General features: G+C 31.6%; 1 protein-coding gene across 1 annotated transcript; it reads left to right on the top strand.

Moving 5' to 3' along the window:
* Positions 1–10,597: 10,597 nt before the first annotated feature.
* LOC130821097 (multicopper oxidase LPR2-like) lies at positions 10,598–20,406 on the top strand. The gene is made up of 5 exons (XM_057686730.1): positions 10,598–11,084; positions 13,298–13,838; positions 14,688–15,023; positions 17,813–18,393; positions 19,840–20,406. Exons 1-5 carry the CDS (start codon positions 10,881–10,883, stop codon positions 19,891–19,893), a joined length of 1,716 nt encoding a protein of 571 aa, XP_057542713.1. The 5' UTR covers positions 10,598–10,880; the 3' UTR covers positions 19,894–20,406.
* The last annotated feature ends 1,331 nt before the right edge of the window (positions 20,407–21,737 follow it).

The following is a 21,737-nucleotide window of genomic DNA, read 5'->3' as shown; positions in this document are numbered from 1 at the left end:
GAATCATTTCCTGTGAGTATAATATCATCAACATATATAGCAGCTATGGTGATAGTGATGCCTTGATGTTTGACAAAAACAGAATAATCATTTTTAGATTGTTTGAAACGATGTATAACCAATTCAGTATGAAGCTTAGCAAACCACTGCCTAGAGGCTTGTTTTAATTCATAGAGGGATTTTGTAATTTACACACTTTGTTATCAGGATTAGGAATGCCATCAGGAAGTGTCATGTAAACTTCTTCATGGAGGTCATCATGGAGAAAGGCATTATTGACATCTAGTTGGTGTAATTCCCATTTTTTTTGAGCTGCTACAGCAAGAAGAGCTCTTATAGTGGTTATATTAACAACAGGGGAGAAGGTCTCATCATAGTCAACTCCATGGGTTTGTGTATAGCCTTTAGCAACAAGACGAGCTTTATACCTTTCCACATAACCATTTGCTTTGAGTTTGATTTTGTATACCCATTTGCTTCCTATTGGTTTCTTCCCAGGAGGAAGATCAACAACAGACCAAGTGTTATTAGCTTTTAGGGCAGCTAATTCAGTTTCCATAGCAGAGATCCATTGAGGATCTGTAGAAGCATGTTTGTATGAAGTTGGTTCAACCAGAGGTGTATGAATATCATTTAATGCAGTATGTATATTATGAAAAGCATTAGAGCTAACTAGGTTACACCAGTGTATTGTAGTAGGAGGGCTTTTGTTAACATTAGAGCATATGTAATCCTGCAAATATGAGGGAGGTTTTGAGATCCTGTTAGAAACACGAAGGGGGACAACAGCAAGAGTATCAGTCTGTGCAAGAGTAGATGAGTTATAGTCAATAGTGTTAGAAGAAGTAGAAGAAGCGGTAGATGTAGAGGAAAGAATGGAAGTTGGTGATGTGTCTGAGAAAGGATCATAAAAAAGGTGAGATTGAGTATCAGCAGGTAAGAAAAACTTTAAAGGTTTATGTGAAGAAGAAGAGGTAGTGGGATTATGGTGGTAAGGGAAGTGTTTTTCATGAAATATGACATCTCTGCTGACAAAAATTCTTTTTGTGTTCATATTCAGAATGGTATATCCTTTTTGGGTGAGGGAGTATCCAAGAAAGACACATGCCTCTGCCCTTGGATCAAATTTGGACCTGTTTACCTTGGATGTGGAAACGAAGCAAAGGCATCCAAAAGCTCTAAGATGATCAACTCTGGGAATAGTGTTATGCAAGAGTTCATATGGAGATTTATTTTTTAGAACTGAAAGAGGCATTCTATTGATAATGTAGGTGGCACAAAGAATACATTCACCCCAGTACAAAGAAGGCAAATTAGCTTGAAAAAAGAGGGCTCTTGCTGTTTCCAGTAAATGCTTATGCTTCCTTTCTACTACTCCATTCTGTTGAGGAGTGTCACTACAGCTTGTTTGATGTGTGATACCATTTTTATAGTACAAATCTTTGATTGGGCCATCACAAAGCTCTTTAGCATTATCAGTTCTTATAATATGGACAGTAGTACCAAACTGAGTGTGAACATAATGCAAAAAATTATGAAGAATGAGAACAGAATCAGTTTTATATTTCATCAAATGCACCTAAGTATACCTGGTGAAGTCATCAACTATAGTGATGAAGAGTGTACAGCCTTTGGAAGATACATGTTTATAGGGACCCCATACATCAACATGTAAGAGTTGAAAAGGCTTAGTACTTTTGATGTCACTTATAGGAAAGGATAACCTACATTGTTTGGCTTTGGGACAAATTTGGCAAATAGTATCTGAACAAACTTGTTTGGATTGTAGACTAGTAATAACTTGAGAGAGCTTTGCAAAAGGGAGATGTCCTAGCCTGAGATGCCAGAGCTTGGCTTGATCATGATGTTTATTTAGACTTGTAGAAGTTGTATATGCTGAAGAAGTTGATGTAACAAAGTGCTGCTTAGTTTTAATTGAACCTGCAGTGGCATAGTATAGACCTGACCTCAGCTTACCAAGAACTATTATCTTGGTCAAGGTAGGTCCCTGCAGAAAACAAGTGTTAGAATTGAACCGGGCTTCACAATTCATGTCAAGGCATATCTTGTGTACAGAAATTAGATTAAATTGAAACGCTGGTACATACAGCACATTTTGTAGAACAATATCAGTATTGAGTTTAACTTGACCAACGTGTGTAATTAAAATTCTTTTGCCATCAGGAATGGTGATAAAATTGTCTTTAGTAGGCAATAATTTGTAAGAGGAAAACATACTCAAGTTGGAACAAAAGTGATCTGTGGCGCCACTGTCAATAATCCAATTACCAGCATAATGAGAAGATAAGCAAAGTTTACCTGCAAAGAAAGCATTATGAGAGGAGCTTTCTGTAGGAGCTTGAGTGTCAGGTTCAATCATTTTTGGCTTGTCAAGAAGTTTGAGGATTTATGTGTACTGTTCTTTGGTGAAGCTGGTATAAACCATGTCATCTGTGGGAACTTGAGTATCTGGTGTGGTGTAGGCTCCTAATTGAGTGCAGTGAGCAAATTTCTTCTGAGGAGGGTGTTTGTGATTCTTAGGATATCCGTGAAGTTTGTAACACTTATCTATGGTCTGACCAACATAATGACAGTGATCACAATGAAGCAAAGTATGCTTGTTATAATTTCCTCTTTCAGAATTAAAAACTCCTTTTCCTTGAGTAAAGCCTCCTTTGAGAGTATTGTAACTATTTCTATCTTGATTATTTCTTGAATATTGAGAATCATGTAGTCTTTTTCTATCTGCAAGGAAAGCCATAGTTTCGGAGGTATTGCTCTTGACATCACTGATTTGTTTGTGTTTTTGCTCTTGAAGAAGAATTTTATATGCTTGTGAAATTGGAGGTAAAGGATGCATCATAATGATGCTGCTCCTTGTTTGTCTATACTCATCTTTGAGTTTCATGAGGAATTGAATAAGCCTTTGATCTTGTAGAATCTTTAGAAATTTTGCAGTAAGGTTACAAGCACACTTATTACACTCACATATAGGCAAAGGACAAACATCATCGAGTTCATCCCACAGAACCTTTATTTTTGAGTGAAACTCAGCCACATTGTCATCCTCCTGTTGAATGTTGGCTATTTCCTCTTGTATAGCGAATAATTGAGTAGAGGAAGTATGTCCATATTTTTCCTCTAAATCTTGCCACATTTCACTTGCAGTCTTGAAAAAGAAAATACTCTTAGCTTGAACTGGTCCCAAGGACTTGAGAAGCCAGCCAATAACCATCTCATTGCATCTAACCCATGCCTTATAGGTAGGATCGGTTTCTGCTGGTTTAGGAAGAGAGCCATCTACAAAACACATTTTATTTTTTGTAGCCAAGCTTATTATCATAGATCTCTTCCATGTTATGTAATTTTCTCCTTCAAACTTCTCACTGACAAAAGATTGTGCGGTATTGTCTGATGGATGAATAAAGAACACTGTACTAGGATCGGAAGTGAACTCTAGAATATGAGTATTAAGAGTATGAGATGTGTGAGTAGAATCGTTAGTCATTGAGAAGGTGATGTGAAAAAGGAAAAAAAAATCAAGCAGAAAGGAAGAAGGTGAAAACTGGAGAACAAAAGAGGAATCTAGGTTAGAAAAAAAATTAGCAAATGTAATCAATTAATTCAAATTCCTGAGCGGAAAGCATAGAAAAGAAAGGAATTGTTGATGGTTTCTGTGTTGCCCTAAAGTGCGAAATCAGGAGAAAGAGATGAGGATTTGATGTTTCTTGAAGACTTGAGGATCGAGTTCCTGAGCAATCTGATACCATGACAGAATTTGGAGGAAGATTTCCAGTGCATGCAAAGTTAATCACAAAACAGAATTCATGTGAATGGAGTAATCCATTAAAATAGCTTTGGGAAGGTGATCCCTTCTCTCATGGCAGACAAAACAATACAGAAAGAAAAGGGAGGAAGGAGAGCGAAAGCCAAGAAGAGAGGAAAAGAAAAAATAAGACTGAAAAATTAAAAAATGAAAAACAGAAATATCCTCCTATAAATACATGAATGAGGAGTTGTTATATCCTCATGAGGTGGACTAAAATTATGAAGTACTAATATCTTCAACAAGATGAAACTTTTTGTAAGGATGTCAGCTAGCTGATCTTCTGATCTCACGTGTGGGATGCTGATGATTTCTTTCTCCAATTTATACCTACCTCTGCTAACAGATTTAAAGACTTATTTCTTTTGATTGATAAAGATTTCCTTCTTGGACCGGAAATCTTCTATACCAAGGAAGTACTTCAAGTTTTTCAAATTCTTCATCTCGAACTCCATGAATAATTTCCTCTTAAGCTCCTTTATCTCCCTCTTATTATTTTCAGTTATTACCATATCATCTACATAAATGATTAGACATGTGATCTGATCATCCCCTTTCTTCAGGAACAGGATATGGTCGGAATGGCTTTGTTCATATCCAAATTTCTTCATTGTTGTGGTAAACCTACCGAACTAAGCTCTCGGAGACTGTTTCAAGCCATACAACGCCCTTTTCAGTCTACATCCTTCTCCTGGAGCAAATTCATCTGAAAAACCGGGTGGAGCATGTATATACACCTCTTCTTCGATCTCGTCATGTAGGAATGCATTCTTTACATCGAACTGGTAGAGAGGCCAATTCTTATTAGCATGCATATGGCAATCGGAGAGAAGGTTTCGGAGTAATCAATTCCGTAAGTGTGTATACCCCTTTGCCACAAGGCGAGCTTTGTATCTCTCAATAGCTCCGTCTGCATGATACTTTATTGTGAAAACCTATTTGCAACCTACCGGTTTTTTCCCGTTAGGTAGCATACACTTATCCCATGTGTTGTTTTTCTTTGAAGTCGAGATCTCATCTTCCATATCTTCTTTCCACCTTGGGTTTCGGAGAGCTTCTTCAGTACTGCGGGGTAGGGAACTTGAGTATAAATTGGCTTGCAATGGTACAACTGTCTGTGCCAAGTTACTCATCTTTGGTTAACAGGATACCGAGATCTCTGTGATTCAAACTCTGGATCATACCTTCTTGGGGAGATCTCTGTAATTCATATCTGCAGGGTGAATTAACAATACCAGATATATCATCATTAGTTTGAGGTTCAACTTCAGTTAATACCTCTTGAGGCTCACAGACAACTTTTTGATCATTAGATGCTTCAGACAAGGTAGGGGAGACCTGAGGAGTAAGTAATACTAAGTTTTTCGTAGCATGTTTGTGGGATTACTTACTTGCTCTTTGGGGTTCAGATCATTAGTTACAGAGTGTGTAAGCCAGATCAAGTCATCACATGTATTCTCCCCCTGAAGACGAAGCTGGGAGTAAAAATAGGAGTGCTCAAAGAAGTCACAATTCATTGTGGTATATAGTTTATTCTGAGTCGGATTAAAGCAGCGATATCCCTTTTGGTTAGTACCATAGTCCACAAAGATACACTTAACAGCACGGGGTTTCAGTTTATTCCGAGCAATTTTGGATAAATGGACATACACAACACACCCAAAGATCCGAGGGGGAAGGAGTGGAAAGAGGGAACAGTAGTGTGGGTACGAAGGCCATCGAGGAGGGTTTTGAACTTAAAGAGTTTTGGAGGGTAGTCTGTTTTTGAGGTAGGTGGCAGAGGCAATAGCTTCGGGCCAAAAATAAGATGGGACATGGGCTTCAAACATAAGGGCTCGACCTATTTTAATGAGAGTACGATTCTTTCTTTTTGTTATGCCGTTTTGTTGTGGGGTGTGGGGACAAGAAGTTTGCTATGCCGTTTTTGCTATTTGAGGTTTAGTTTTAAATTGCGTGACAATCATATTATAGAACTTGACAAAAACAACCAAAACCTCAGATTTGTGTTTTAAGAAATATATCCAACACATTCTAGTATAATCATCAATAAATGAAACAAAATATGAATAAATTTGTTTACTAAACTCAGGAGCAGGGCCCCAAACGTTAGAATGTATCAAAATAAAAGGTTCACTGCTATGATTAGAACTACTTAAGAATGTTTGTGACTTTTCGCAAGGACACAAGCTTCACAATCAAGACTACATTACTTTTAGTTATTGACGAAAAAATACGTTTCAGATACCCTAATGATGGATGTCCTAGACCTCAATGCCAAGTCTATAACTGATGATCAGAGAACCCATGGGCAAGCAAAGTGTGACCCGTTTGAATCGCCTCGTCCACATAGTACAAACCATCTCGTTCAGTACCACGACCAATAATCCTCTCTGCCTGAGCATCCTGCACAACACAACCAGAACAAGACATAAGCACAGTACAATTTAATTCCCGAGTCAACTGGCTAATAGACAACAACATATGAGATAAGCTAGAAATTAAAAGACAATTATTAATTTTGAGAGAGGGAGAAATAGTAACGGGCCCAGATTGATCAACACTCACACACTCTCCATTAGCCGTTTGAATGTAGGTGCGGGTTTTTGGATTAGTGGATAAAAGATCACGAGGGTCAAAAATCATAGTATCAGTGGCCCCGCAATCAAATATCCATTAGGATGAAAAACAAGGTTTACATAGGAGACCAAGTTCATGGGTGTCACATGAGGTCATGGTGGTGGATTTATAAATGGGTCGTTATTTGTGGGCTTAGGGTTGTGGGAGTTAGGGTTGTGGGAGTTTTGTGGTATAAGTAAGTGAGATTTGGAATGTTTTGCTTCTAGATCCTTTCCCCTTTCTCTCTCTTCTGGTCTGTCTCCTTCTCTCTGTTCTGTTTTACCTTCGACGCCATTATTGCCTTCCTTTGTCTCTTTGTAATGGGTTGGTTCGCTGGCAGGAAAGGAACGTCGGTGGCCAAGTGAGCCTTGCCACCGGTTCTATCTGACTGAACCTTGGTGGCGGCTTTTCGTTGCCGGTGTTCCTCCCACCACTCCGGGAAGCCGATTAACTTGAAACATCCTTCCTTTGTGTGACGGCTACCTCCACAGTGACTACATCTCAGGTGAATTTTATCCTCCCTATCACGCCAGAATCAGGCATCCGACCGGCGTTTAACGGCCAACACACTCCTTATTTCTGAGGGAATTTTTCCCGGTGATGAAGTGTGGGTTATAATCCCATGCCTTTAGATTTCACGCCTAAATGTAGCATAGGCCATTTCAACTGTTGGAAGTGGGTCTTGATTTAACAAGTTTAATTTTTCTTTGTCAAAGGTGTCGTGAATCCCGGCCAAAAACTGGAATGATCCTTGCTTTTGAATGAAAGTGTTGAAGATTGTGATATCTTCAGCATGTATCATCGGATTCGGTTGCCGTCGGTCCATTTCGTACCAGATTGTGGTTAGTTTTCCATAGAAGACCTCCAAAGGGTCTTGATTATGTTTTAGACTGTTGGCTTGAGAACTCAGATCAAAGATCTGGAGTTCGTCCCTTCCACTGCTCAATAGGACTTCAATCCCTCTCCATAAGCCCCTTGCAATTGTGTAATCTACGAACTAATTTATGAGATCGGTGTCATGTTTGAAATAATCCAGGACAGAATTATAGAGTCTTTTTGCTTCTATGCTCTGTAATTTGGATCCGAGATGCTAGGAGGATCGTTTATGATGTGGCTGAGACGTCCGCTGCATTCTAAAGCGATCTGCATCATTTTACACCAAGTTGTGTAATTTTGAAAAGTTAGTTTTTCGGCCAATTTCAGTTCTGGTGATATAGTTTCGAGGGTTGTGTTTGGTTTGTGCATCTGTTGAAACAGTTTGAACATTTGTTCCATCTGTTCCATGGTAATGAGTTGTTTTGGGTCAATTTCTGCCATTGTTCCTGGTGAGGTTCTTTAAGGTAAATGATGATAACCAACAATGTTGTCGGTCCCGAAAAACACCTTTAGCTCTGATACCATGAAGAATTTAAGAATGCGGAATTTAGGGTTAAGGAATACTGTTTTGTATTACTTTTTATTACCATTACAGCTCCATTATATATACAAATTAGGAGTTAACTAAGGAAATAATATAACTAGGAAATATATACTTGCCCTAATAAATTTGCTAAAAAGGAGTAACAAAATCTGAATATCCTCAAGATAATATATTTTTACATCTCATTCAATTAGATTGTATAGTAATGATGTCTTCTTTAGTTTCTATTTATCTTGAGGACATAATTATAGCGCAAAAAAAGAAGGCTGCACTATTATATCTCTATATCTCCAACGGGGTCGTAAAGGCTTTTAACGTTTTGAGTTTAGAGTTTATTGCCATCAAAACATAAACTGTGCCGAATGTGAAATTATTAGTATTGGTTTTGTGATCTATTTAGCAACTGTCACTAAACTGTTATCGGAATTATATGTTTGCATTGTGTACATAATTATTAATAAGTTGTAGTAATCGGTCGTGTTTGATTTTTGTAATTGACTTTTGACTCTTTAATTTATCAAACAATTTAGAAAGTAGTGAATAACTTTTAAGTTGAAGTTAGCTTTTATGCTTTTTTGGCTTTTGATTGGTATGACAACTAGAAAAGATGTATTAGTATGACAACTAAAAAAATGTAAACAATTGTTATGTCAAAATAGAAAAACGACTTATAGTAGCGTTTTATTAGCTTTGGTTTTTTGATCTAACTTTTAAAAAAACAGTCAACAAATAATTTTTTTCATCAACTTCTTAACTATTGAATTTTCAATTGGTCAGATTAGCCAACAACTTCTGCTAACAATTAGTATTTACTAAATAAGTGCACAACTAAATCCTAACATTCGTATCTTTGCTACAATCATCTTATGCTTGTGTGATTATCGGTATTAAATGGTAGGAATGAAATAAAAAATTAGTGTAATATTGATATAAAGATCTCTTGACAAGTTTGGTGGTTACAATTGTTTCATTTTAATTATTTCAATTTATTAATTAATTTAATTCGAATGCATCGTGTAACCCTCTACATAATAAGGCTGTATATATAAATTAATTGAGATTTCAGACATTTATGGGTTCTTAATACTATCATTTCACAGTTAAAAGAAAAAGCTTGACCATTGTAAAATGAAGGTGTTAGTGTCAAAAGTTGCCTTGGAGGTACATACTTCTGGGTGGGTTCCAACTTCCAATTCCCAACCTAACATTGCACATATAATTATATTATTGCTTAATTAGAGTAATAAATAACATAAGTACTCCTAATAGTGATAAAATAAAATAGGAGGCATCATAACAAGTGCTAGTCATTCATTCCACTTACCAATTTTAATTAGTTTAAAATCAATAATTAAGTAAAAGTAATTTTTTTTTATTTTTATTTTACTTGTTTTAAAATTTGAGGTTTTAAAACAAGTTAGAATTGCTAAATGCACGGAGATTAGTATTAAGATATTTAGATATAAGAGAAAAATTTAAAGAGTAAAAGTGGTGAAATTTGAATTCCCATTAATTTTTAGTGCATCCATATTAGGATTTGGATCCGGACTCAAGCCTTTAGGGTTGGAAAATTTTAAATTTGGATTCAAACCCGCTGTGTTTGATGGGTTTAGGTTTTTAAATGAGTCTTAGATAGGTCGTGATTTAATTATTCATACTTAAAATATTTTATACTTTACATTAGTACTAAAATGGGTCATTGGGTGGTATAAAAGTATGAATTGAGTCCAAATAAATTATAGAAATTAGTTTTGAGTAAACTTAAAGTTAATTTTTAATCATATAATAGGTTAGATGTAGAGCGAGTCTAAAACAAATATGAATGTTAAATGGGTTTAAAGAGAGGGTTTGGGAGAGAGGGTTTGGGTTTGAAGACCTTAAACTCAGACTTAGATCCAGATCAATTTATTTACTTGGACTCAGATTCACGGGGTCTAAAAAATTAAATCCTGACCCTAAAAATTGAGGCGGCAGACAGATCCAATAGGATATGCAGTTCCTACTAATTTGTCCAATAACATTACACTATTCTTTTTCTCTCATCCTTTCAAATTAACTTACCATCCTATCTCTAGTGAGTATTTCCTATTTTTTAGATGATCTTCTTAAGTTTTTACAACCCCATAGTTTATCAAGCTCTAGTTATACCAGAGATATTCAAAAATTTTATGACCTGACACATAGCAATTTGTAATCGAACACGATGATAATCTAACTTCAAAAATAAATTTTCAATTACATAAAATCCAACATAAATATACAAATCAAATTTTAAACCCACATCAAACATTTAGTTCAAAATCAAACCAATAAACCTAATAAAAACCACTAAGTTCAACAAATATAGTCTAATGAGAATAGAAGTGTAAACTTCTTTCTCATACTCGTTTTCCTCTATTTAAAAAAAGCACTCCCTTTGTTTAATTTTCAATTCTCACTATTTGGTTTTTGCATGTTTGTCAATGCACTAATTTAATACTTAATAGCGATAATTATATATGTGTAAAAGTTATAAAAATTAGATATTAATAAACCTTATATTGAGATGAATCAAACAAGATCTAATCTGACTATGTATAATGCATGGACTAAGAATAAAATACAAATTAAAAATAATTAATGAATAGTAACCCAAAAGTAAATGAGACATAAAAAAAGAAATGGAGGATTAAAAAAAATAAAGGAGACTTCTCAAAAAATCTATAAAAGGCAAGAAGACCAATGGGTAGAAACACATGATATTGCATGGCTAGTTCACTATCCACAGCAGCTTACTTTAGCAAGTAGATCAGAGTAAGAATATTGGCATTTTCTTGAAAAAATTGTTCCAAACACATCCCAATTCTCATACATATCCTACCCCACTTATAAACATAACCTTGTCTTTGATTCTAACTTACAACACTCCCTATTTTCATTTCCCACCACCCCTTTTATTCTTTCACACTCCAATTATTTCACAATAATTTGAGTAATAATTTTACATTCACAAGTTCATCTATCTTTTGTTTTTTAAAGATGATGATCATAATTTTGATTCTAATGTTTGGATTTATGGGAAGCAATTTTAGAGTAATTGAGAGTCAGAAGTTAGTAAGTGGGGATGGTTTGAAGATGTTTGTGGATGAACTTCCTCATATTCCTAAATTATTTGGTTATAAACATGTTCATGGAAGATTAGTTTCCAATTCCTTGACTATTGGCATGTTCCAAAAGACTTGGGTCAGTTCTTTTTTCCTCTGTTTCTTTTCTTAATAAGGGTTTTGAATTAACCAGGTAAATCGGCTCGTGTTGAACTGCCTATCTGTCGTGTCTATTGTGTTCTGTGCCAACCTGACTCACTCATTCACATGCGGAGTAAAAATTGATAAATTTTTCAAATATATTTTTCTAACAATTTTGTATATTTAAATAATTAATATATATTACGTAATTTAATACTAAAATACTAATTTTTTAGGCTGTATGCCTTTATATAATATTTAAATATGTTGAACATGTTTAAAATCTCTTATTTCGCAGTTGTTTTTAGTTTGTTTACTTGCTTCAATTATTAGTATTCATATGGTTGAGAGCATCTAATGTTCTGTTTGTGAGTTACAGTTAAATGTCCACTAAGCAGTGTTTATTCATCTTTAAGCCAATTATAATTAGTAATTTTCTGATTGGTAACTTAATATTTAAGGGAAAGCTACCTCTTCTAATTGTTTAATTTGGGTAATTGTAGTGTTGTAGTATTTAGAAACAAAACAAACCCATTTTCTTGTTTCTAACGATTTGTATTGTCACTTAGTTATGTTTATATCTGTTATGAATTAATTCAACTAAAAACTTAAGTTTATAGCAAAAATCATATGTTGTGTTCACTCTTTAAGTTATTGACAATAACTCTTTAAGTTAACATATTTTCATACCTGATGATGAATAATTTTCTTAAAATTAAAGATTGCGTGAAATTTAAATATTTAATCTTTTATTACATTAGCTTCTTATACTATGTTAAAAATATACTCAACCAAAGTCATTCGAATATATTATATAATCTAATATCTAATATAATTGTTTAGCATGTTTACACCTTAATTTACTAGAAACAAGATATACAAGTATTTAAAAATTATCAAAAGGACAAGCTCAATCAAAATGAGTTGTAAAGGGTCTTCTTTCTCAAGTTCAAAATTCCATGATTTTTATTACTAAAAACTCAATAATTAATTCCTTTGACTTCTAATATATTATTGTTATAAGTGATCGGTCTAGTAAAATACTTACAGTCCATTTGCCTCTAGTTAAAAAAGTGGTATTGAGAGTAATATGTAACTGAATTTTTATAAAATATATCGTGTTATTTTCATGGTAATAAATTTTTGTTTAAAATTTTTATTTTGGTAACAATTAGAAATTTAATCATTTACAAAATATAGCCTTAAAATTTAATTGCTCACTACGAGTTATAGTCTCAATGTTTATTATTTATAAATTTCAACTATCAAAGTATTAAAGTTTACAACGTTCAGGCTAAATCATAAAATTTTAATCATTTTAATGGTGAAAATTTTAACACAAAAGCTTGTATGCAACGGTTGCAACCGCCTATAAATGTAAAAGATCAAATTTAAGACTTAAAAGATCAAATTTAAGATCAAATTATATACTAAATTTAAGACTTAAAAGATCAAATTCAAGATGTAAAAGGCCAATTTAAAACTTAAAAAGTCAATTTTAAGACTTAAGTCGATTTGGTTTTAATTTTTAAATTTGATAGTATAATTTTTTATAAACGAAATTCCATAATCATACTAAATATCTATAAAGCCATGTATATACGTTTCGGAATTGAAAGTCTAATATTTGGAATAGGGATTTTATGTTTTTGAGAAGGCTTTTTTAGGTTCTAAAGTAGTCATATTAAACATTAATAAAGTTTTGTTAACATCTTCTTTATACATAAAGTAATCCGTTTGATTGAAAAAAAATATTAGAACTCAAAACTTTACATAAGAACTGTTTACAATAAAAATTATATAATATGTATATTTAAAATAATCATACTGAACATCTATTAAGCAAAAGCAATGTACATACATACTGAAATTAAAATTGTAATACTTGAAATAGGACTTTTAAACATTTGAAAAAGGTGTTTTAAGTTTTAAAATAGTAACACTAAACATTTATAAAGTTTGAAACCAAAATCATAAGTGGGCTAGGCTTTGCAATCAAGTCTCATGTAAAAAACCGCCGCACAGGTGAATATCTGAAATTTTAAATTAATTAATTAAAATTCTGTATTTTAACTTGAATGTGCAAAAGTCTTAAACTTTAAAGCTATAATTTTTTAATTAATTTATAAAAATTTAAGCTTATGAGTTAGAATTTTTTGTATTGGAAATATATGGCTAACAAATAGTAGTTGATTTCGTGATATTAAACAGAAATTTCACAGAGACCTTCCTCCAACACAAGTATTTGCCTATGGAACATCCAAAAAGGCAGCAACAATACCAGGTCCCACAATTGAATCCCTCCATGGAATAGACACATACATAACATGGACAAACAATCTCCCAAACAAGCACATCTTACCATGGGATCGAACCATCCCGACCGCGATCCCACCCAATCAAGAAGGTGTACCAACAGTGGTGCACCTTCACGGTGGGATCGACGAGCCCGAAAGTGATGGGCATGGTCATGCTTGGTTTACAAATGGGTTTAAAGAAACAGGGCCGGGTTGGACTAAGAAAACTTACCATTATCATAACCAACAACAACCTGGTAATGCTTGGTATCATGATCATGCAATGGGGTTGACTAGGGTTAATCTTTTGGCTGGGCTTAGTGGTGCTTATATTGTTCGTCATCCCCAAGTTGAGGATCCACTTGGACTTCCGTGTGGTGATGAATTTGATCGGGTTTTGGTTGTTTGTGATAGGGATTTTTATATCAATGGATCCATCTACATGAACACCACTGGTAAGCAATGCTAGCTATAAATTTTTTTTGTTAATAATGTGCAGAAATTAATTTAAGCAAAAGCTTAAATTTAAGATAAATATATATATATATATATATATATATATTTATATTTATATTTATATATTCTATCACGCCCATAAAGTCTATTGTGCACTTTTATCTAGGGTAAATCATATTGATAATTAATTTGAAATTTTAATAAATTTTTTCCATTGAATTATTCTAGAATTCGAAAGGTTTTTAGTCTTAAATCTTAATTTAGCTTGGAATGAATTACTCTTTGGGTTTCAAAAGGTGTTAATGATTGTGCTCAAAAGGATGTATAGTGAGATTTAAACTTTTAACATGTAGTCTGATATTATGTTAAAGAACCAATTCAATTAAAAATTAAAATTTATGATTAAGACTTAAAACTCTAATATATATTAAAATGTTATATTATTATAATTAGTTTTTTAAAATTGATATTAATAGTGATATTATTACTCACAATATATTATTATATTACAAGTAGAAAAGAAAAAATATAATATTAAGCTAATAAATTAATTGTATTAAAGAGGAAGTGAATGTAGATTCCCAAAATAACGCATAGTTGTCAGTTGTCTTGCTTTAAACATAGCTGTTATAATGTTGCTTTCTTTCTCCACTTCTTTACTTGATTTATGTGGAAAGCAAAACTAAGTTAGACAAATTCTCAAATGACATTAGGTTACGTGCCATTATATCTATTGAATTGATTATTTTAAGATTAATTTTTTTAATGATAATAAACTTATAAATGGTATTTATGTTTTATTTAATTTTCTATTTTAGTCTTTTAATTATTATTGATAATATGTACAGGAAACAATCCAGAAATACATCCAGAATGGCAGCCAGAGTATTTCGGGACAGTAATAATAGTAAACGGGAAAGCATGGCCATACATGAAAGTAGAACGTCGTAAATATCGATTTAGAATCATAAACACAAGCAATGCTCGTTTTTATAGATTTTACCTTACAAATGGTGTTCCTTTTATTCATATTGGTTCTGATTCTGCTTATCTTTCTGGGCCCACTTCTTCTAAACACACTCTTTTGGCTCCGTCTGAAATCTCTGATCTTATTATTGATTTTTCCAACTTTAAATCCAATTTTGCGGTGCTTGCTAATGACGCTCCTTATCCTTTTCCATCTGGTACGTAATTATCATTCTTTCTTTTACCTTTTTTTTTTTTTTTTTTACTTCATGCTCTATTAATTAATACATATCCGTTCTGAAATATGTGCAACTAAATATGACATTTAGTATCTGAAAGTGACACTATCAATTGCAGTATAATGAAACGAAAAAAATATTATTTTATTATTATTATTATTATTATTATTATTGTTGTTGTTGTTATTACTCCTATTATATTAGATCCTTGTGCTTGATTTGTTCGCATCAGATTGATAGAATGCAAAATGACACAAAGATAAAGAAAGTGCTCGGGATATTAAGATTGTGTGGATTGAAATGTTAAAAGAGAAGATGCATGTATGGATAAGAATTAAAGAAAACGAATATTATTGAAAAAAATTAAAATGTTGATAAATTAAAAGGAATGATCCAAAATAGAATGCAATGTTAGGCTGAGTGAAGGAAAGGGTTAGAGAGGGACTCTGAGAATAACATATAAAAACTTATCTAGAAAAAATAAGAGGTAAATATTCCAACTAAGATAAGACTTGATTTTCAGTTAATTAATAAAAAAATTATCCTTCTAGCCTTTGTTCGCATGAGAATGATACAATACGAAATGACATAAAGATTAAAAAGTGGCTGGAATTAAAGAAACATATAAGGACATTATTAAAAATGAAAATGTTGCAAAATAAATTAAAAGAAACAATCCAAAATAAATGAAATGATAGATTGAGTGAAAAAAAAATTAGAGAGCCACAGTGAGAATCAAATTAATAACCTTATTTAGTAAAAATGATTGGTTCTCAATTAGTGATAAATTAATTATTATAAACTCTATTTAGTGCTCTTATAATTATTAACTTGATATAATCATACTTTACCTACCAATCCATTAATTTTTTTCGTGGTGTTTTATAGTGTTGAATTGCTCTTAGTACTGCTTTTAATGATCATGTTCTTGCATGTACTCCTTATCCTCTATATTTTTATATTATTATTTTAGTTTTTGGTCATTTCAAGATTGTAATTGATCGCTTTAAGTACTATAACATAATAAATTTTACGTGGGATATAAGTTTAAATTTCTAATGGTGTGTATAGTGGATTTAGTAATATTTATTAAATCCTTTAATAGCATAATAAGAAATCAAACTAAAGTTTTTCGTACCATATGATTTAGTGACATTTCTCATAAATGTCGCTATAGATTATAGATTTATGGTAATAATTACATATGTCACTAAAAACCAAATAAAGTTTTACTAAATTATTTTATAGTAGAACTTAATATAAAAACCAACAATTATTACACTAAAAATATAAATGAGTGACATTTTTAATGTTACTAAATCTTATATCGTAAAAAGTCAGTTTTATTGAAGTGAAGTTATAAATAATTAATTTAAGACCGAAAAAATACATTACAACAACCTAATTAAAATTGTCTAAATCAGTCTCATTTGAAAATTCGTTTAAATTAATCACTTCTCCCTTAATTCCAATATTTTTGTAAACTACATTTCATTAATGTTCTCTAAATCTCTACCTACTTTAAATTTTGTTTTAATCTGATCACAGTAGTGTTAATTGACTTTCCTTAACCGTCATCTTAATGGTAGAGTTAATACAAAAGTATACTTTTAAATATTGCTTTATTATATATAAGGGTAGATGGAAGAAAAATGAGAGCTAGGTGAGAGCAGTATGTAATTGTTTTCCATTTGAGACATTTTTATTTTTTTTATTTATTACAGTGTAGATTGAGGAAAATAAAAAGTACTTTAAGTGAAAATCAAATTTAATTTTTTAAAAGAAATAATAATATTATTCAAACCTAATTAAAGTGGAAGAAACATTAAACAAAATTATTTAATAGAGTTCAATCTAGTATTTTCTACAACTTCCTTAATCTTTATCAAACTCTTTACTTTTTCTTATTTATTGACTTTTGAGTAGTGTGGCAAAAATAAAAAGACCATACAATAATAATAGTTTGTCAATATAACAAAAAAGTATGAAAGTGGATTAAAATTTGGCTGGATATACTTGGTGTCTAGTGTCATGCACGAATCAAACAAGAAGTAATGGGTCCATAAAAATGTGTTACTAATCGGAAAGCATTAGCCTTCTAGCTAAATGCCAAATAGAGACTAATTACTTGTGCTCATCCATTAAAAGATAATCCATAATTTTTAATATATATAAAAGTATATGATAAATTTTATATATCAAGACGAATTTAAAATGATCATATATATATATATATGAACTTGTAAATATTTAAAAATAATTATGTATAAGTTTTATGTCTTGCCTTTTCATGTCTTATTTTTCTACTTGTAGGTGACAGTAGTACTACCTTGACAATTTTTTATTTTGGTAATGACTTAAGATTTTCTCTTATTATCCCAACTTTATTGATAAAAGCATACATAAAGTGTAGTTAACTAACATAAGCATAACATAATTTGTCAAATAACTAACTCAAAAAAGTTTAAACTTGTAATTAGAGCTGCAACTTGTATTATACGATTTATCACGTTACGTTTATGAGGATTGCTAAGTTTCAAAAACATAATAGTTGCTCTGTTACCATGTCAATAAATCAAACAAAAAGTTAATCTTATATTCAAGGCTTATTTCAAGATACGACATATATCGATCAAAGGATTAAGCTTATAATTAAGGCTGCAAAATGTGTTATTTACCGCTTGATAATTGACATGTTATGTATGTCATATAGGTAGAGAGCGTAGAGTGTATGTTAAATATTTTCATATACGTTTCGATTAATGCAGGGGACCCGGTGGACAAATCAAGCAGCAAGGTCATGAAATTCATCATCAAAGGTCACCACGTAACCGACCCGGCTCGTATCCCTTCAAGATTAATGAAATACCCGATACCAAATTTATCAACTGCTTCACAAACACGATACATTGCAATGTACGAGTACACAAGTCCATCAGACGAACCCACCCATTTATATATAAACGGGTTATCATTCGATGATCCAGTAACCGAGACACCAAAACCCGGGTCTAGTGAAATATGGTACGTTATAAATTTAACAGAGGATAATCATCCACTTCACGTCCATTTAGGGTTATTTGTGGTGTTGGATCAAAAAAAGATATTAGAATTCGATACGTTTAAAGATTGTATGGTTAAATTGAACGATGCACGTAAATGTAATGTACACAAATATGGTCGTGGAAATGAATTACGTGTTCCAAAACACGAAAGTGGGTGGAAAAATGTGTTCAAAATGTGGCCAGGTTATGTGACTAAGATTTTGGTGAAATTCTCTTACATCCATTCAAATGTATCCTACCCTTTTGATGCCACTAAGGAGCCTGGTTATGTTTATCACTGCCATGTAAGTTCTATATTCCTTCCTTTTCTATACTTTTTTTTTTTCTTTTTAATAATGATTAATAGTTGTGGTAATTAAATTACATTAGATAGTATTACTTAGATACGGAGTAAAAATATATAATAAATTTTAAAATCTGTTTATTTTATAGTTTTTAAATTATATGGTCTAAATTGAAAGTCGTCGTCATTATCATATCCAGTATATTCCACCCATTAAAAACTATGATAGGGGAGGAAAAAAAACGACAACTCATACCCATAAAGAAAAACACGGTCAAAGAATCTCTCGACTCAAAAAGATCGAGAGATGTTCTTGCAATGAAAAGGATTGGGTGAAAATAATCAATATAAAACAAAATAATATACTAATGTAAAAAATACTCAAGGCCTCGTATATATTTTTTTTTACTTGAGGCTAAGTTAGATAATCCCTGCAGACAAGAGGTAAAGAGATTTAACATCTCCTATAATTGATGAAAATCAAATATTATTAGAAAGATAAAAGATAAAAATTAAAATTGACTACCAATAGAATAATTCATATTCTCAGTTCTCTTACTTTCATAAATAATTTGAATAGGTAAACGATTGAATAAATAAGGAAAAAAAAAAAGGAAATTAACAAAAGGTTGCCTTAAATCAAATGTCCTACTATATTATAAATTTTTATATTACCGTTCTAAAAGAGAAAGTCTTAGTAAATAACGGTTATTTGTGAGGTTAACAAATCACTCTTATGTGGTAGGATTTGATAGGAGGAGAGTTTTGTTATTTTAATTTATCTTTTTTGATTTTTTTGATTTTATTATTATTCTTTTTGTCTTTTTGTTTGATTTCTAAATCACGGTGATTAATTAGAAATTTTTTGTTCTAAAGTACTTGTAACTAATAGTAACATATTGTACAGTAAAATGTCACTATTAGTTGTGAGTATAAAAAAAAATGGAGAAAGTATAAGTTAATTCCTTATATAACTAAAGACACTAGTCAATTTATTTTGGTAGTTAATTTTTCATTTTGGTCCGTTAGATAGATCTGCTATGTTTCTTTTTTTTGGCTATAACTCACGCTTTTTATTTAATTTTCATTCAAACTTTTAGTTCTTTTTTATCTCATTCACATATTTTTCTACTTCCACATAAATCACACTTTTTTACGATTTTAATCTATTTTCTTAATTTTTTTAAATTTATCCTTATAAAAAATGCTACAGAACAAAAGGGGTACGGTGTTATATAAAAGTAGCAGCAAGCTAATTCATTTTAGGTGAGTTCAAATTTGAGTTACACAAACTCTTGTGAGAGACTGCCTCTTTGAGAGACCATCCCTAATTTAATCAGTTCATAATCATATTTTAGTTTTGTTAAATTTTAATGAGTTGAATCCGAGAGATCTCTATCATAAGACTGGCTGTTTGAGTTATTGACCCTATGATTGAACATTGCAGATACTGGATCATGAGGATAACGTTATGATGAGGCCGTTGAAATTGGTAAATTAGGACATGACAACACTCAAGATATCTAGTGTCGTATAGGCCGAGAATACTTTTTGATTTTACTTATTTTGCATCATTTTAAATTAAAATATAAAAGTTTTTTAATTAAAATAATGCAAAATAAGTAAAACAAAATAATGCTTTTTGTAACCGACAAAACTGAAGAATAAAGTTTTTATTTATTTTTTACCATTTTAGTTAATGTTAATCTTTGGAATTAAGTATCAAATACAAATATATACCACGAGGTCTTCTTTAGACTAACCCTAGCTACGTTGTGTAGTGTCAAATAATTGAATATACATACTTGTATTTTAATGTGTATGTGTGACACAATGAACTAAGAAAATGTGGTGTATTGTGTTTAATAATATATGAAAAGCGTGAGACTTGTTTGATTCTCATTGAAATTAAATTTTCTTGAGAATTATATTATACGGAAAATTTCTAGGAGTTAAATAATGTTGGTTGGCTGTAATATTTTTAAATTAATATAAAATTTGTAAATTTTTAAGGGGCAACATGGTGATTACTTTTCTACAAGTTGAAGGGATTCCTTTTAAAAAAAGGTTGTAAGAATTAATTAATTTCCGTTGGAATTTTAAATTTCAATGTTAATTTTTAATCAAAGATAATCCATTTTGAAATTTCTTTAAAAATTCAAATTTATATGTTAGTTAATGTCCATTAAACAAGCTCGATACGATATCATAATAGTGTCAACAAATTCTACGCTTTAAGAAAGGGTTGATTTTCTACAAATTCTAATTTACTTTTGAGGAAAATTGGAATATCTTTGAATAGCACAACTGCACAATTAAAGAACTTTTACAAACATATATAGGAAAGAAACTAGAACAAAGTATACAAATTGTTGTGATAGATGATCTCTATGAAAGACACATTAGAGATATAGGCTAAATATCCAATTAATACAAATTAAAGAGAAACTAAGAATATGAACTTTTTATTTTAAAGTCGTCTTTTTAAGAGACGATTTTTTACAAGAATAGCCGAATAAATTAGGAGAAATTAAAATGGTAAGACTAACGTGGGACAAAAAGGAAAATTCCCACTTCCCATTTACCCACTTTAAAGATTAATTTAATATACTAAATGTAATAGAGATAGTTTTATTTTATTTTAGAATTTGGGTTAAAAAATTTTTTGCAAGATTGGCACTTGTTTCAAAAGTTCCGTTGGCAAATGGTACTTCAAGCCGAATTGAGTTCTCCAGGCTGCATTTGGAGAGGATTGATTGATCAATTTTGGGCTTGCCAATAATGGCTTTTACTGACCAGGTCTTCTCTTGTGTACTGGACTAAGCTTTTATTCTTCCTCACTTTTTTTCCCCTCGTTATCCCTTGTAGGTAGACATGGAATTTCTATTGCATCACGTTTTGTGCCTAGTGAGATTTGGGTTGAATCGGTTTCGGTTTCGATTTTGATTTTAGTTTTTTATTCTAAAAATTGAAATTTGATTTAAACTATTGGGTTCTGATTCCAGTTTCAGACGGTTCCTAACGGTTTAACTCTCGAGTTGGGCTGGTCAGACCATCAATTCAATTTTTTTTGCTTTAAATATAAATATAAATAAGCATATAAAGTATTATAATAATGTGGACCATTGTTGATTGTTATTGAAATTTATCAAACATTATTATAACATTTGCTAAAAAGAAGGAAAAAAATTAAAAATAATAAAAAATGATAAATTAATAATAAAGATGATTATTAAAAAAAGCGGGAGAAAATAGACTTGAACTTTAACGCGGTTCGCAGTTTTGCCAGTCGGTTTCTGCCAACAGTTCCACGAGTTAGTCAGAGAAGTTTTCGTGGTCTGGACT

This window comes from Amaranthus tricolor, chromosome 8 (assembly GCF_026212465.1).
Source record: "Amaranthus tricolor cultivar Red isolate AtriRed21 chromosome 8, ASM2621246v1, whole genome shotgun sequence".
Taxonomy (NCBI): domain Eukaryota; kingdom Viridiplantae; phylum Streptophyta; class Magnoliopsida; order Caryophyllales; family Amaranthaceae; genus Amaranthus; species Amaranthus tricolor.
The sequence above is the reverse complement of the archived record's forward strand: the minus strand, read 5'-3'. Positions and strand labels throughout refer to the sequence as shown.

Excerpts from the sequence above, each read along its gene's own strand:
- LOC130821097 (XM_057686730.1), top strand. The coding sequence starts at position 10,881 with ATGATGATCATAATTTTGATTCTAATGTTTGGATTTATGGGAAGCAAT. Across the intron at positions 13,839-14,687 it reads CATCTACATGAACACCACTG|GAAACAATCCAGAAATACAT; the intron begins GTAAGCAATGCT and ends TAATATGTACAG. Across the intron at positions 18,394-19,839 it reads GTTATGTTTATCACTGCCAT|ATACTGGATCATGAGGATAA; the intron begins GTAAGTTCTATA and ends TGAACATTGCAG.